Genomic DNA, 16950 nt, shown 5'->3' on the forward strand with positions numbered 1-16950 from the left:
CACACACAGTGACAGTGCTGTCCTCAGAGCCTCTCATAAGCTCTCACACATAAAACAAAACAATCAAACACAGACAGATACGAGTGATGTTGTTCCTCTCTCTCTCTCTGTCTGTCTGTCTGTGTCTATGTCTCTCGCCCTCGCTCAGTCCCAGGCAGTGTCGCGGTGACTCAGAGGTTCGACAGAGGACAAACGCCGACCTCTGTCCCTCCATCTTTTTGTTTACACACAGCGAGATGAACTGTGTGTTGTCGAGTGTCGAGAGAGGGAGGAACGACTTGTGTTTCCAAAAATACAGATTCATCCTTCAGTCGGGCATCTGCAAAAAAGGGGGGAATAAAAGGGGGACGAATGTAGGCTACGATTTTTAGAGTTTGAAAAGAAAAATGTGAAGTGCGGGAGGCGACAGATGATACCGAGAATCAGAGGGAGAAGAAGAAACAGAGCGGAAGACGGAAGGAGGTGATGAAGAAGAGACGGAGGAAGATGAAGGACGTGGAAACATCAAAGCTGCTATTTTGAGACACAATAAATGAAATCCTTGTCTAACTCTTCACACAGCTAAAATCCATACATACACACAGCGACGGTGCAAAGGTTAACTGGTTTAGAAATACAATAAGTTCAGTCCAGAGGTCGAGGAGACGCCCCGTCACACTCAGCTGCATTGACTTCCAATGTGAATCCAGTCAGACGTCCGACCGGCTGCAGCAGCGTCTTCAGGTCTGATGAGTCCACAGAGTCCAAACTGCCACCAGGACGTAAAAACAGCACCAGGATTTTATGTACAGAGGAACGTTTGCTTCACGTTATCACGACCCGTCTGTTCCGAAAGACCCGTCTGACTGAATCAATATGGGAGACAAAAGGGAGAGCTCACCCCAAAAATCAAACACCGCTTTCACACCTCAACTCGTCTGTACATGTGGGTTCTTTAAATGTGGATTTAGCTTGTTAAGCTTGTTTTGTAAAATCTTCATCAATAATTTTCTGAATTAGACACATGAGGAGCCGGTGATGGTTTGGTAATGTTTTGTTTTATTTTGTAGGTTTTCTCCTCATGGCTTACACTTCCTGTCTTTGTCTTTAGTTAACTCGTTCTTAAGTCGGTGTTTTCTTTCACTCTGTCCTTGTTTCCTGTTTTCTCTTTGTGTTCCTGCTTTTGTTTCTTCACGTCACTCTCTGGTTTATTCTTCAACCGTGTGTTGCTCTTTTCATGGATTCTCATCAGCTTAGTTACATGAGCAGTGTGGTTATTTTCAGCCAAACTGTGACGTTTTCTTTTACCTAACCAAGTACCAACCAAACTGTGGGTGTGCGACAAAATGATGTCATGACGTTTTAAGAACACTGATATATGTCATGTTAAGTGTCGACGAGATATATTTGTATGTTTGATTTTGAGGTGAACTTAAAGACTAAAATGTGAGAGCTCCTCGTATCTTACTGATGATGCTGCTCACTGACCAGATCACCTCCGGTCGGACACACAACGCTTCAGTCTGCTTTCGATCGAACTGAACTGAAAAAGATCAGCAGCCGTTCGTTCAAACACTCACACACACAAAAAGCTTCAGTCTTTTCCTGCTCGTTTCAGTCGATTCAGCGGCCTTGTATCGCCGTGACTCTTACACACACATTCCAGCGTCACGCACTTCATTAAAAACACTTGAAATCACAGTTTTCCTTCACCTCGCAGTCATCCCTCAATCTTCTCTTCTCTCACTGCCGACTGTCTGATGAATCAGAGACGAGATGGATGTACGACACATGACTGACAGGTAGTCTCTGCTGCTGATGGAGCTGGAGAATCACACCTGAAGTCATTATCTGCAACACGTCTTCTTAACGAGCGCAGACGAGGTTTGGGAGTTAAATAAATCTTTACTGTAGCTGTAAAAGTCTTGTTCTTTCTGTCCAACTGGCAAAATGTTTGACTGCAGTCTGTAAGTGTGTACCTCAACACGTTGGCAGATTTTAGGAGCAACTTGAACAGCCTGTTCATCTAAATCCGACTCGTGCTGAGATTTTTTTTTTTTTTCTCCTTTCATCAAAACGCTCCAAAGCAGAAAAGTGACATTTACAGCTCTGATCTGACTGCAGGAGCCAGAACCAGAACAACCAGAACACATGTTCACTCAGAGAGGAGGGAAGCAGCCGAGTACTTCAGGATCACTTTAATACTCGTACTTCACTTTAGTGATCACATTTTAAGCTACTGTATATTTCCACTCCACTACATTTCAGAAGGAAATATACTTTTTATTTGTAGGGCCGTCTGAATCAGCCACCACCACGTCTCTACAGAGACCTGTCTCCATCTTTACACAGACCTGTCTCCATCATCTTCACACAGACCTGTCTCCATCACATCTTTACACAGACCTGTCTCCAACATCTTTACACAGACCTGTCTCCATCATCTTTACACAGACCTGTCTCCATCATCTTCACACAGACCTGTCTCCATCGTCTTTACAAAGACCTGTCTCCATCGTCTTTACAAAGACCTGTCTCCATCTTTACACAGACCTGTCTCCATCGTCTTTACACAGACCTGTCTCCATCTTTACACAGACCTGCCTCCATCATCTTTACACAGACCTGCCTCCATCATCTTTACACAGACCTGTCTCCAACATCTTTACACAGACCTGTCTCCATCATCTTTACACAGACCTGTCTCCATCATCTTTACACAGACCTGTCTCCATCATCTTTACACAGACCTGTCTCCATCACGTCTTTACACAGACCTGTCTCCATCACGTCTTTACACAGACCTGTCTCCATCACGTCTTTACACAGACCTGTCTCCATCACGTCTTTACACAGACCTGTCTCCATCGTCTTTACAAAGACCTGTCTCCATCATGTCTTTACACAGACCTGTCTCCATCACGTCTTTACACAGACCTGTCTCCATCGTCTTTACATAGACCTGTCTCCATCATGTCTTTACATAGACCTGTCTCCATCACGTCTTTACACAGACCTGTCTCCATCATGTCTTTACACAGACCTGTCTCCATCATGTCTTTACATAGACCTGTCTCCATCACGTCTTTACACAGACCTGATCTCCACCACAATGTTTCCCAGATGTCGAGCTTTTGATATGAAGATGCTGGTCACATTATTATCACCATCTTGTTGTTGAGACTTTCATTTCCTTATGTAACCATGTCTTGTATAATGACGAATAAACTACCTTGTACCTTATTTGATAAACTTAATTTTGTCCCTTTTACAGTGCAGCACATCTCATTACTTTAAGATTTTATATACTTAATATGTGTCTTGAGCACATACTGATTTCTAGGATGGTATTACATTAATTCCAGTGAAAGCTGCTCATTAGACAAATAAAAGCTTCCTCAGCCCAACATGAACTTGGACCCACAGCACTCATTACACTCCTCTGACTGACTTCCTGCACACAAGACTTACATGAAAACGTTCCACATTTAATTGGGTCTACTTTAACTGGATTTTAAATTGAGATACAAAGATAAAGATCAGAGCTCTTGTGACACTCTCTAAACAGGGAGAGGTTCATAGTGTTGGGAGTCCTCAGGAGACAGAAACCAGTTGTGTATCTGTGGACGTTCCTACGTTTTGGATTGTGTGTTGCACTGAAGTTGGACGTCTTTCTGAGGCCAGTGAACTTCCAGCAAACAACTGATCTTATCAAACGGATGGTGGTGCTTGTTGAAGCAGATAAAACACAAGAATATACTCTCCAAAAACACGAGTGTATGAGCAAGCAGCTTATTTCAATCCATATTTTTGTTTTTTTGTCTGTGACCTCTAGTGACCATAGATATTATGACAGGAGCAAAGAAGGAAGTCAGGTTACATCAGGTGATAAGTGACTGTGTAGGGAGGAGGTCAGGGTGGATGGACGGGAAGGTCAATATTAGTCTACATTAACTTAACATACAAATTCAAATTAATTCATATAACTAACGTATATATTTTCATCCAAACCAGGATCTTTCCCCAAACTAAACAAGTAGTTTTGGTGCCTAAAACAAAACTGCAACCGTTTCACCATGTGGCGACGGCGGTCTGGTACACCTGTTGCTTACTGCTTCTCCAGTGGTTATACAAGTCATCTGGGGAGTTATTGACCAACGACCTATTCTGTCGTTAGGTATGATGACCAGCTGTCAAACAGGGTCAGGATTAACTGGAGGTTAAAGCACACATTAGACCGACTGGAGGTTTGATTTAAGGCTCCATGTCGTCCTGGACTCTAATCTTACTTTAGGACTAACATTCACATTATAGTTGGAAATGTTTACAAGCACATCCTCCTTCACTGCATATAACGAGGTCAAGATAAGAACTGGGCTGACGGTGGTTTAAAAACAGCATTTCCCCGACTATATTCCAACAGACAGAAATGTAGTCGTTTGAAGGAGTCCTGGCAGCTTTAATCTGAATGGCAAGCCATAAACGGTTTGGCTGACTCACTCAGAATTAGACTGTATAAGACACCTGATGTCTGTCCAAAGCTTTAAGTAGATAAACAAATCTCTGTAGGATGAAATACAGAACCACTTCGACATGATTTCTGACTGTAACAAGGACTGAATTCTGTAACTCTGGTTGTAATTTCAATGTGTTCGATGTGTGAAAGCAAAGCTAAAAATAAGAGCGGACCGACTTGTCTTTTCTGGCCAATTTAATCTCCCTCTTCTTCTTCTTCTTCTTCTTCTTCTTCTTCTTCTCTCCCTCCTGCTATGAAACTGTGAGGGCAGAGTGCAAATGATTCACGGAGGAGGAAAAATATCCAGAAAAGCTCTGAGGTTACAAACTGCAGGCTCCCTCTTGTATCACCGCTGAACTCAAAACCTTTGACAGCTGCAGCAAAATGACGGCCGACACTTTCACTCCATTGACTCAACCGTTTCATAAAGTGGACTGTTCACTTAACAAAATGGTGGCTCGTGGATCAAGGAGCGATTATAGATTTTTCTGCTCAAGTGACACAACTTGACTCAAGTACTGTGTTTAAATATTAGATAAATATTTCTGTCTCGGCCATAGAATGTGTGATGTCTTCGTCTGTTTCCCAACAAAAGAAAAACCCAAAGGATCAAGATGAATCTGTGAGTTACCACTGAAACATACACATCTCCTCCCATAGAGGGCTGAAACTACCAAATATGTTCATCGTCGATTGATCTATTGATTAATAATCAGTTGGTTGTTTGGTCCTTGAAATGTCTGAAAATGATCCAAATGTCAATCAGCGTTTCCCAAGACTCAAGATGTGGTGCTCCAATGTCTTGTTTTGTCCACAACCCAAATATATTCAGTTTACTGGGAAAGAAACTAGAATATATTCACATTTAAGAAGCTAGAATCAGAGAATTTACACTTGAACACATGACAAGTAATACAGCAAATGGAAAATAAGATTTCTAGGCAACAAACATGGACGTTAAACAACACAGTCCTCTTGTTCCTAACATGTCTTCATGTCCTGCAAGCTGCTGTTAATAATGAACCTACCAAATCTTACATCAGTATTCATGGTTGGTTCTGGTCCACAAACTTCCTGTTTTTCAGTGGATAAACAAGGTCATCCTGTCTCCTACAAAATAAAAGTATTTTCTGCATGACGGGATGTGATCGTGCTCGAGTGTTATCAAACAGTGACGATGCTAACATGCTCATGTTTAGCAGGTGTGACGTTTTCAATCATCAACAACTTTACTTAGCATGTTAGCATGCTAACAATATACAATCAGTGTTGAGAGGATTAAAATAAATATAATTGTTGTTGTTGGTCCCTCCTGGACTACAAGTTCTGTCTTTGTGTGTTGGTGATTGGTATCTGCTTAAGCTTTTCCAGCTTTTTGTTCACAGATACAGTATGAAAAATTGTCCAAATTATGCGAAATAGCATATTTTTTTTAAGTTTTCTTGTGGTAGGGCCATCAAACGCCTCGCCGCATTTATCTAAGTACCTCAGTCTTTCAAAAACCTACAAACAAACTTAGCTTTTAGCACAAAAGACATGTAAGACTTGGTTGGTGCCATAGATGAAAACCTGCTGAAATCCATCCTGATGGGAGTGTGAACTACAGGACGAGGTTGAAAGCAGGACAGGAGTTTGTAAAGTATTCTGTAGCTCTCTGAGGGTAAAGAGAAAAGCTAAATGTCAGTAATCCGATAAGAAAGGAGACAGATTCTCAAATGAATAGAACGGATCAGCAGGGAGAAGAAAAACACTGATACTGACCTTCAGCTCCACCAGCACAGAGCACAATACAATTCAATAACTCTTATCTTTATCTCAGAGGAGGAAAACATCCAAATATTTTCCCCGCTGACATCAGACCGGGTTTAATCGGAGTGAAGATCCTCCCTAAAGTCGGTCTGATGTGTGAAACTCAAAACTGAACTGAAGCTTTCAATTCATTTTCCATCCAGTCCAATGAAAAACAGAAAAACCTCCATTATTAGTTACCAACAGGTCCAAACTGACCCGGGTCATCATCTCAGTCAGCATGTTGTCTGGAGTCCAAACCAGCCTCAGGACTGAAACCAGCAGCAGCACGAGCCCGGCCGCCCCAAAGGATGACAGCCGAGTCCATCTACTGGATCTGGTGAGCGTGAATCATTTACACACCAGAACATGTTGGACCCAAAAAAATAAATAATCTCACATTTAAAGAGTCAGTTCACCCAAATTACAAACAAACATTCCCCCTCCCCCCTCCTCCTCCTCCCTCTGGGATCCGGCCCTGCAGATTCTTCTGATCTTACTCGTTCTGGTTCTGAGTGATCCATCTCAGTGGTTTCTACCAGCCCACTCCAACCGAGGGGGAAAGAATTTCTTCTGTGATCATCTGAGCTTTGTGAACACAGACATGTTTTCTTCCCTCTGAATGTAAAAACATCAGCATTGATCCTGATTTACAGCTCGATGTTGTAACAAAACCAATGAATCAAACGTGTTTCGGTGTCCGCGGTGGAAAACATCAGAAGACGAGTGTTTCTGTGAGGCCCGGGGCGAGTCTGGTTCTGATTTGCCGGTTTCATCATGTGGACTCGCAGCATAACGTCACTCTCTTCACTCCTCATCACGGCGCTGACCTCTGCCTGACGCGCCGCCGCCACCATCCGACCCGCAATCTCACATTTCTGAGACATTTACTGAAGGTTACAACCCCATTATGGAGCCGCAGCCGGTCGGAGGAGGAGGAGGAGGTGAAATGTTTCAAGAGGTTTCAAAGACATTCAGGGTAAAACACAAACAAACAGAACTGACCCTGGACCAGCAGACTCCTCATTTAATATATTTAAGCCTCGTGTGAGTGAAGAAGCTATAAATGGAGGGAGATTAATCGTCCAGGGAGATGAAGTCCGACTGAGTTTTAACAAAGCAGACGTGATGAAAGTTAAAGACTGTTTTCCACGTTGTACCACTGACCCTGTTCTATATTCATCTGAGAGCAGCTGAGAGAGAAGACACTACACACCCCCTGTATGTTTAAAAAACCTGCAGAGGAAACACAAGAAAAAATAAGAATTAGGAGGAGAATGAATGTGTGGTCAACCGGGACGTGAGGTCAGAAGTCGGCCCTGGACAGACTTCCTGTTTGCTTCCTGTAGCGACACGCTGATGTTGAATCTGTCGTTAGGAACCGCGAGGCTGATTGGAAAACGTCTCCGTCTTTGAGTTTCCAGTCAGAGGATCCATTAATAATTTGGTTTGTCTCTCGCCGCGGCACCGACGAGTCTACGACGGAAAATAATCAATGATCAGTCGGGTGTGACTCTGAATCCGTCTGGAGAGGATTTCAGTGCCGTTGTTTCCGATTCAGTTTTGATTTATGAGAGTTTAGTTCAGCAGCTAACAAAGTCCTGCGAGCGGTTTTGGGTCGAGCCTGAAAAACGGAAACGTATCCGTCTTTTTCTTTAATGACCCGGAGGCTGAAATATGTTGCGTTTTGTTTGAGGTAGTTTGTCTCAAGCTGTGAAAACACTGAGTCCTATAAATGATTAATCTCATAGCTCAACCTGCGATAACCCTGATGACATCACGATGACATCATCAAACTTTACCAGTGCAACTGCATGAACAAAGAAAATAAAAAAAGAATATAAAGTCTCCAGAGCAGCTTTGATTACTGATCATCACTTCAGCTGAGCTCTGACCGACTGTGGCGGCTGTATTTTCTCTGCATTCACCACATTTCTCCTCTGGTTGATTCAGGCTCGTCCTTTTATTTATTACCTGTCTCAATGCGGCACTGAGCAAAAAATAATTCACCATGAGGTCAGAACGCCAGAGAACACGACCGGCAGCTGTTTTCTTCTGCACTGTTGTTTTTTCCTTTGACCTCCAGCTGCTCCTCCACTGACCGACCTTGAATCCAGACCTCGGAGTGAGCACAAAGCTCTCCCGGGGGGAAAATGAAGAGGGAAAAAAGACCAGCGAGGTAGAAAAATGAACAGAGAGCGTCTACGAATGCATCAGACCTGCAGCTTCTTTGTCTGAAAGCTTCACTTAATGAAACATGACTCAGAGCCGGTCGACCCTCCTGCTCGGCTCCTCTTACCCACCGTTTCTTCTCTTGTCAGCCGAGGAGCGGTGACTCGCCAGGTAATGGCTTCCTCCAACAGCTGGAGGGGGTCAAAGGGTCATGTGACAGCAGCCTCAGGGCCAATCAGCATTCCTGAACGTCTGCGGGTGGTTTGATATTGGATAACCCTGATTCGCCCGCTGCCCTTTTCACAGCGCCACCTTCACTGCAATCTGACATTTGTGGTTCGAGAGCCGACGTTCTTTTTCTTCCTCCTCCAGGCGCCGCGTGAAGCAACGATTACAGGCGGCAAAGTCAACCCCCTCTGATTACACCTCCTGTATCTGAAGCAGACATGTTGACACTGAATGTAGCAGCACTGAGGTCGACATGCTAGATCCACATCAGCACACGATCAGCAGATTAATCGTTCAGTCCAAAAGCCAAACACGATGCAAATCATCACATTTAAAGAAGCTGGAACCAACAACACACTGACTGAAATGATCAAAACAGATTATTGATCTTATTAAAACCTGTTAAAACTCAGCAGCTAGTTTGCCAAACTTTACAAACACGGAAGGATGCATCAACAGACAATCAAGCTAACAAACTAGCATGTATGAAATGTTGCCAGTTGACAGATTAAAAGTCTGTTATTGTCTCACTAACTCAGTTCAGTGATGCAGTTTTCGGAATGACTCCTCATTTCGCAGCAGACCCATTATTCTGTCACACCGAAGATCCTAAGATGGCAGCCGTTTGATGGACAGCTAACTTGAGAAGACAGAAGCATCTGTGCCCGCCCTCAAACCTACAACAGCCAATGATTGATCAGGTATACAAGTGACCCACCCACTTCTGTCTCCTCCCTCCTGAGCCACTTACAGGACAGCGTCCACATGACTGATGCATCATGGAGCCAATGAGATTTAAAGTCCAGTAATTTTAGTTTATACAATTTTGAAGCCCTAAACTTGGAAATTATGCAGGTTTATTATAATTATGCAGCTTCTGGAAGTGAACAAATAATGACAACAGCTGTTGAGATATTTCTCTTAAAACTTCAATGAGCCTCATGTTGCTGCTGAAGGAAACATCAGAAGATCATTGGAGACTTTGGGGTTTATCCTCCTGGGACAATGACTGTTTGTACAGAGTCTGATGGGAATTCATCCGTCAGTAACTGCGATATTTTCAATCTGGACCAAAGTGCTGAACTAACAATCATTTCCATCCATAGAGCCATGACACTAACACCAGCCACAACAACTATATCAGCTTTAACTGGCCTTCCTCCGTCACTGATGCATAAAATCGAGCCTCATTTTCAGGCTCATTATGCAGATTTCTCCTCGTAGAGTCCTTGTCAGGATGATTCTCTGCGTTATCAGAGGAGACGGAGCTTCTCTGACTGAATACAAAAGGACACGACCGACTCATCCGTCATCTGAGTCCCTCCTGCTTGTTATCGCTTGAGGTTTCTCGAACACTCGCAGCTAACAGCGTAACAAGGGCTGAGAGTCTGAGGAACCAGCTGAGCAGTGGCAGCTGGGTCGGCGCCGAGATAAGGCCCGTCCACAGGGGACGACATTATGTTAGTATGTCATCATGTAATTAATGAATAAACCTCTACAGCTTTTGTGATTGATGAAAGACCCTGAGTCACCAGACTCCATTAAGAAATCGCCTGATTTTAAGAGATGGGATGTGCTGATAAATCCAAAAAAACTGTTGGAGAAACATCGAAAGAAATTCTTAATCACACAAGTCTTCTGGTAAATTCGGCATTAAATGCAAAATATTAAGTTGTTTCCTTCCTTGTAAAAAGTGTCAGTTTGTCGCTGCAACATTGTACCTCTGAGTCTGAAGTGTGTCTTACCTGCCAACATTTAGCAGCTGTTTGAACGCACAACATTAAAGAAGTCAACTTTTTACTGACTGTAAACACGTCAAATTATACAAATACAGTAAACAGCAACTCATACAGGCTACTACTTTGTAACCTGTGTGGAAAGTCACCAGACTCCCTTCACAAAATGCTCAATTTTGAGACTTTTTGCATTTGGAGAAGCTTTATAAACGGTAAAACATGGCCTGCAACACATTCTTGATTATTCGGGTTCTTCTTGTAAATTCGGCTAACGTTATACATGAAGATATTTATTTTGTACGTAAATATGACGTATGATTAGCTCCCTCATCTACAGGGATAAATAGCACAACAGGTACAAGGATAACTATGTATTTATTAATTTGGGGGTAAACTGTCACTTTTAACCTGCCAGTATTAATTCATCAGCTTGCTATAAAAGTAAAGATCATTGTTAATACCGCCTGTTAATCTCTGATTGGTTGATTGTTCATCCAGCAGAAGAGCAGATGTATGAATCTCTGATCCTGAAGCGTCACACGAGAAGACCGCTGGACGTATTCAGCTTAAAGTAATCTGGCACACGACCTCCTGACTGTCTGTCACTGATCTGAGACCTGACGCAGATTTAAAACTGTGAAACATTTCCTGCTAAGACAGACAGAGAGACAGACAGACAGACAGACCGACAGACAGGGGCGTCTTTAATAGGACACAGGGGGGTGTGTGGTGTTCGGGGGTGTCCTGTGTTGTTTGGGGTCAGCGGTGTTTGGAGGTCTCTGCCTTTGTTCGAATCTCATCAAGTGTGAAAATCGGGGGCAGGCCTGAGGCCCTCTGCATCATCGTCACCATCATCATCACCGTCTCTGCTCCCCCGGATCATCCCAACGAGAATCAACACCGTGGAATGAATCGTTAACCTTTGGGGTTGATAGTCGACAGCTCTCGCTCACACCAACACGATGCAGCGACACTTTTACAGTTCGGGGAGGCCCGGAGAGGATTGTGGGTGAAAAAAGCATAATTTCCTGCCGAGTTCAACAACTTTACAAGCTGTTAATAATGACGTTTTTATCCCCCGGAGAGCTCAGTGACAGACTGTTGTGACGCAAACAGGCCCAGGAACTGTGACAGACATGAGACCAGGACTTTATCGAGGCTCCAACCGAGGATTATCTTAAATCATCCATCAATCTGCTGATTATTTTCACTATTAATCATTTGGTCAATAACTTTCTGGAGCCCAAAGACTTTTCATTTACTCTCAGAAATGATGGATAAAAGCAGCAAATCCTCACATTTACGTAGGGATTTGGGCGAAAAACTGTCTTTCAGCTGACTGATCACTGCAGCTCTGGACTTTATCCTCCTCCTGATAAATGTGTAATATGTGTGCGTGTGTTATAATATATTAGACTTGTAAATAAACTGCAGGGCTTATAATACATATTGAGTTCAGTCCAAAATGTGTCTGTTGCATCATGAATCAAAAACTTGAGCTTCTCCGTCTTGTTTACTCTTACAAAACGATCAGAAATCAGAAATGTAGTAAACTGTAAACTCAAAATGTATTTGTTCAAATCCTCGTAGATCTTTTTTTTTTTTTTACTTCCAATCCCACAGTTTGTTGTAGTTCCCCTACAGAGCTCAGATTCAGGGATTTTTTTTGTAGGTGCTTTCAGGCCAAAATCAACAAATTCCTACAATGAGCTGCTGATAGAATCACGTATCTGAACAGGAACATCCTCCCCCCCCCGAAAAAACAGAAACAAAATGTGGAACCAAAACTAAAATCTGCTCTGAAACCACGACGGCTTCGACTGAAAGAAGAAGCAGAGAGTGAGTATTAAAGGCAATCTGACCCGGTTTAGACTAATGACCGGCAACAGATGGCTCAGGTTCACATTTCATAGTTAAGACTGTGACTAGAGAGCGTTTGGCCCCAAACGACCCAAAACAGGAACCGTAATCCGATCTGAAACACTGAACACACTGAACACACTGAACACACTGAACACACTGAACACACGACCTCCAGTGATTTTAAAATCAGAGGTCAGGCATCAATCAGCTGCTGTTAATGTAACAACACCACTTAAAACAAACACATCCATCTCTTTTTTAATTAAATGAGATGGATGTCAATGAGGAAACAATGTGACCCGTCCTTAAACTCACAATATCATCCCGTAATCATCAACATGTGCTTTAAAACTCTTAAAAATAACACTAAAACATCCTGGAATCAGTATTTTCTTTATTCCATCACATGAAGGACAAACAGGAAATCAACAACAGCTTTTTCAAGTCTCGTCATGTGAGGAGGGTCACGATTATCTCGGGGATGGAAACTCCCCACGATCAATTTATCCTGAGTTCACTCTCATTGTCTCATGGCATCATCTTCAGAAACGCAACGTAACGTAGGCCGGATCAACGTTTCTGGTGCAGGACCAGAACAATTTCATTATCTAGGAGCGTCAGAGTGACTTTGGCCCGACTGCACGTGACTGCTGGCTTATCACCATCAAGGACGACAAGTTACAGTTTAACTTTTAATCTACAGTCTCAGCTCAAAGTCAAATATTACCTCATCTAATAACTTCAGCTGGTTCATTAACTCAGAGAAATGAAGCTGTGAGGGTGAATAAATCACACAAGAGCAGAGAAGGAGAAGGAACATCACAACAAGTCAGAAGCTTTCATTTGGCTTCAGTTTGATTCACAGATAATTTTCATATTCTGGGTTCACAAGCTGGTGGAAAAGTCTGAGTGCAAACACTTCCTGGAAGAGGAAGAGGAAGAGGAAGAGGAAGGACTAGAGGAAGAAGAAGAAGTGTAAAGAACTTCTTGTGGTTCCAGGTGAGCTACTCATCAGTTTGGTCCAACTGAGGCGTTATGGTCTTAAAATAATATCACAATATGTTTAAACTCTTCCGCAAACATTTTGAGTGTTTGATCGTCAGGGTGTGTTTGACAACACCTCAATGTTACTGCAACAATAATGTACAGACGGCTATCGGTACTTTCACAAACCATGAACACGATGAGATTTATGATGAATAATCATCAAGAATGTGGATGTAATGAGGTAAAGGTGAGTATTAGACATGAAGAAGAGTCTGCTCAGTTCAGAAAATTATATTTGTAGCCTTTAAAAACCAGCAGAAGACGAAACCGATGCAGCATCATGATGTAACGATTCATCAAGTAGACCAGTAACCAACACGTGGCGCTGATCAAACCTCACCTGGTGAAGTTCAGGCCTCGTGGTTTGAATCAGAACAACCTGAAGACTTCTTTAGACGTCTGTAACCGCAGTTTAAAACATCTCTAATCATACATTGTGACACTTTCATTACGAGCCCTGTCGAGACGTCTGTCTGACGTCACAGGTCGGCGCTGAACGTTCACTCTCCACCGGACGTCTTTGTTCACCTGACAGTCCAGAATCAATCTAAACTACCTCTCCTGCTTTAATGCAGACACTAAACTAAGAGTGCACAGTGTGTCTGCACCAGTTAAACCCTCGGTGTGGTGGAGCGACGGTCTCCTGCAGCCTCAGCTGTTATCACAGTAAAAACCCCTCATGAGCAAACAGTGTTGATGACTGGAGACGCTGGAGTCGTCTCACTCTCAGCACTCCTGCAGGATCTCGGTTTTATTGCCACCTCTTGCACAATTTCCGAGTGAGGAAAAGCCACAAAGGGTGATGATGATGGAAGCCTCCCCTCCTCCTCCTCCTCCTCCTCCTCCTCTGCCTCCCCCTCGCTCCCCTCCCGCCCCCTCGGCCTCGCCCCTCTCCTCTCCGCCCTCGTTTTGGGATGCAGGGGGCTCAGCAGTATCTCTGGACCAGGCCCGTCACACACATGCACGCACACACGCACGCACACACACACTCCTGCATCGCATTACATAAAAGCCTAAAATTGCTTCCAGCTGGCTGTGGACGGAACCCGGTCCAAACAAAGCGCTCCGTGCGCACACCCGTCCGCCCGGTGCGCACGGCGGCCTCAGCGTGCAGCTCCGCGAGGAGACCTGCTGCTCCACAGGGACACAACTCTCACTTTCACCGGAGCTCACGGCTGCTTTAATGCGCTTTAATGAGGAGAAGAAGCGCTGCAGCTGGAGACAAACTCGTGTTCCGGCCTGTGAGAGGAGTTTACAGCACAGTCCCGCTGTGAGGAGGAGCAGGAGGAGCAGGAGGAGCAGGAGGAGCAGGATGCTGCGCGGTGCGCTCCTGTCCTGCGCATCCTCCGCGTGCACCGAGCCGGACAACAGATCGAGACCCGGACAGACAGGGGGACAGACAGGGGGACAGACAGGGGGACTCACCAGTCGGTGTCCGAGGTCTCGTCGATGACGTCCTGGTAGGCGGTCAGCAGGGCCAGTCTGTTCTTGCCGAGGTTCACTGCCATGTTTCGTCCCTGCAAGCATCCAGACCGCTGCTGATGGAGAGAGACACGGAGTGAGAGCGGAGAGAGGACGGAGGAGAGGAGGAGGAGAGGAGGAGAGGAAGAGGAGGCTCTGACTGGTGGAGACAAAGAGACGAGCGGCGTCCGACGGGTCCTAGCGCCCGAGATTTAGAGGCGTCAGAGGCTGATGGGTCCTAGCGCCGGACTGTCGAGTCAGCTGGCCTTTAACCCAAAATACATAAATTATATATTTAGTTTTTATCACAGCTCTGTAATCTTTATACTAGATTTTATATAGAACTATAGTCACATTTTACTGTTGTTGTTATTATTATTTGATAAACGTTTAAATCAAATTGTACGTATTTTATTTTCATAGCTTGTTTTTTTTTTATCTTTTATTAACAGTTCATTTTATTTTCATTCCATGTAAAACACTGTGAATCACATTTTTAGTTTGTTTGAACGTTTCTGAATAAATAAAGTTTGATTGGACAAAAACACGAGCTGAGTTGTGAGGTGCTTGTACTGCTGTGTAACACCAGGGGGTTATTGTGTGATGATGTCATGGAGCAGGGGATGCTGGGGATTTTCAGACTGCTTTCCTTTGGACTTTCCTACAAGAGAAACTGAAAGTATGACTAACTGATTTAATCTGTATAAACACAATATATGTTATTCTGCTGCTCTGAAAACTGACATTTGACCCTCAGTAAACAGTAAACATACTGTAAATATAAATATATGTTTCATGTGTTCTGTGAATTTGAATTTTGTTGTAGTTAAGCCTCAGTTAACACAGTTAGATGGAGCAGCAGTGTCGATGATTTATTAAAGTCATTCTCTCTTTCAAATGAAATGTTTTGTTTTTTATGTCCAAGGTTCTTATTTTGTTCATTCAGTGCTTTTTTATAAACGTTATAAAAGTTAAAGGAGAACATGTGAAGCAGTGTGATGATTTAACAAAACATGAATATTCAACACTTAGATGAATATATGTTACCTTATGGTTTAGTCATTAAACTTCTGAATCGATGACAAACACAAAGTAATGACAAGATAAAAGAAAAAAAAAGTATTTAATGAGAGAAAGTACAAACTTAGGAGGCTGCTCTGAAACATGTAACTTCAGATTTCTTTTTTCTTTTCATATTTTAAGTTGTTTAATTCGAAATCAGAATCAGCGAGATGCTTTAAGACTTTGAGTTCTGCCAGAATAACATTTTAACGTCTTTACTTACAGTGTGAATGTGTCTTGATGTTTGCAGAACAGCAGCAGAGTGAAAACTTCCAGTGTTTAACAGCTGAGATGAAATCAGAAATGTTCCCATCCGTCCTGCGTCACGTCCACATGTTCTGGTTCCAGTCGCACAAAACTTGTTGATGCATCTTCAGTTATTAAAACACTGAAATGGAAAATCAGCACAAAAATGGTGACAATCAATTAAAATACTTCACAGTGTTTATAATCTGTGTGTCTGTGATACTGGGATCATTTCTCTGTCAGCAAAATTCTTCTTCTTCCTCTTCTTCTTCTTGCAGGAGCTTGGAGGGCGGAGTCACAGGTGATCAGAGGTGATTCAGCTCACCTGGTCTGACCACCTGTGAGGCTGTACAAGCTTGTGTCAGTCCAGTTTTCACTGCTGTAAGATCTCATCTGTCTCTCGCACAAACACAAGGAGAATTTCATTTAAAGCCAATTAGAAATGTAACAAATCAGGTGACGTGACCTTTGACCTTTGTTGAAACTCGTCTCAGGTGTTTCCTCGTGTCGTCACAGGAGCTGGTCAAGTCAAGATTCATGCAGTAAATATTTTAATGTGCACAAACATTTCACTTTTCCCACTCAAGTAAAAACTCACTTAATAAACTTTCTGTGGCCGCGAACATGACTGGAAATGCAGAGGTCGTCTCCCGTCGCTCAGTCAAAAATCATCTTGTGTTCATGAAACCTGAACGTGATACGACACAAAACAATATGATGAAGTGAAATTACGTATTTAAGAAACATACATCTAATTAAATTTTGGTGACCTGGTCACTCATTTAATCAATTTAATTCCCTCAACACATCAGATTTGAATGATCAACGGTCATCACGTCTCTGAGTGTCACT

At 43.2% G+C, this 16950-nt stretch overlaps 1 protein-coding gene across 5 annotated transcripts in view; it reads right to left on the reverse strand.

The window, feature by feature from the left end:
* Positions 1 to 16318, reverse strand: part of dbn1 (drebrin 1) — a 104004-nt gene extending 87686 nt beyond the window's left edge. For 2 of the 5 annotated variants that reach the window (XM_037119381.1, XM_037119380.1), the window contains exons 1-2: positions 16076 to 16318; positions 14755 to 14867 (exon numbers count right to left, since the gene is read on the reverse strand). In XM_037119381.1, the coding sequence (XP_036975276.1) occupies positions 14755 to 14867; positions 16076 to 16165 (203 nt within the window). In that variant the 5' untranslated portion in view covers positions 16166 to 16318. The remainder of the gene's footprint in view (positions 1 to 14754; positions 14868 to 16075) is intronic. The other 3 variants (XM_037119383.1, XM_037119384.1, XM_037119382.1) reach the window with 2 other exon arrangements.
* Positions 16319 to 16950: the final 632 nt, after the last annotated feature.

This window comes from Acanthopagrus latus, chromosome 13 (genome assembly GCF_904848185.1).
Source record: "Acanthopagrus latus isolate v.2019 chromosome 13, fAcaLat1.1, whole genome shotgun sequence".
Lineage (NCBI taxonomy): Eukaryota > Metazoa > Chordata > Actinopteri > Spariformes > Sparidae > Acanthopagrus > Acanthopagrus latus.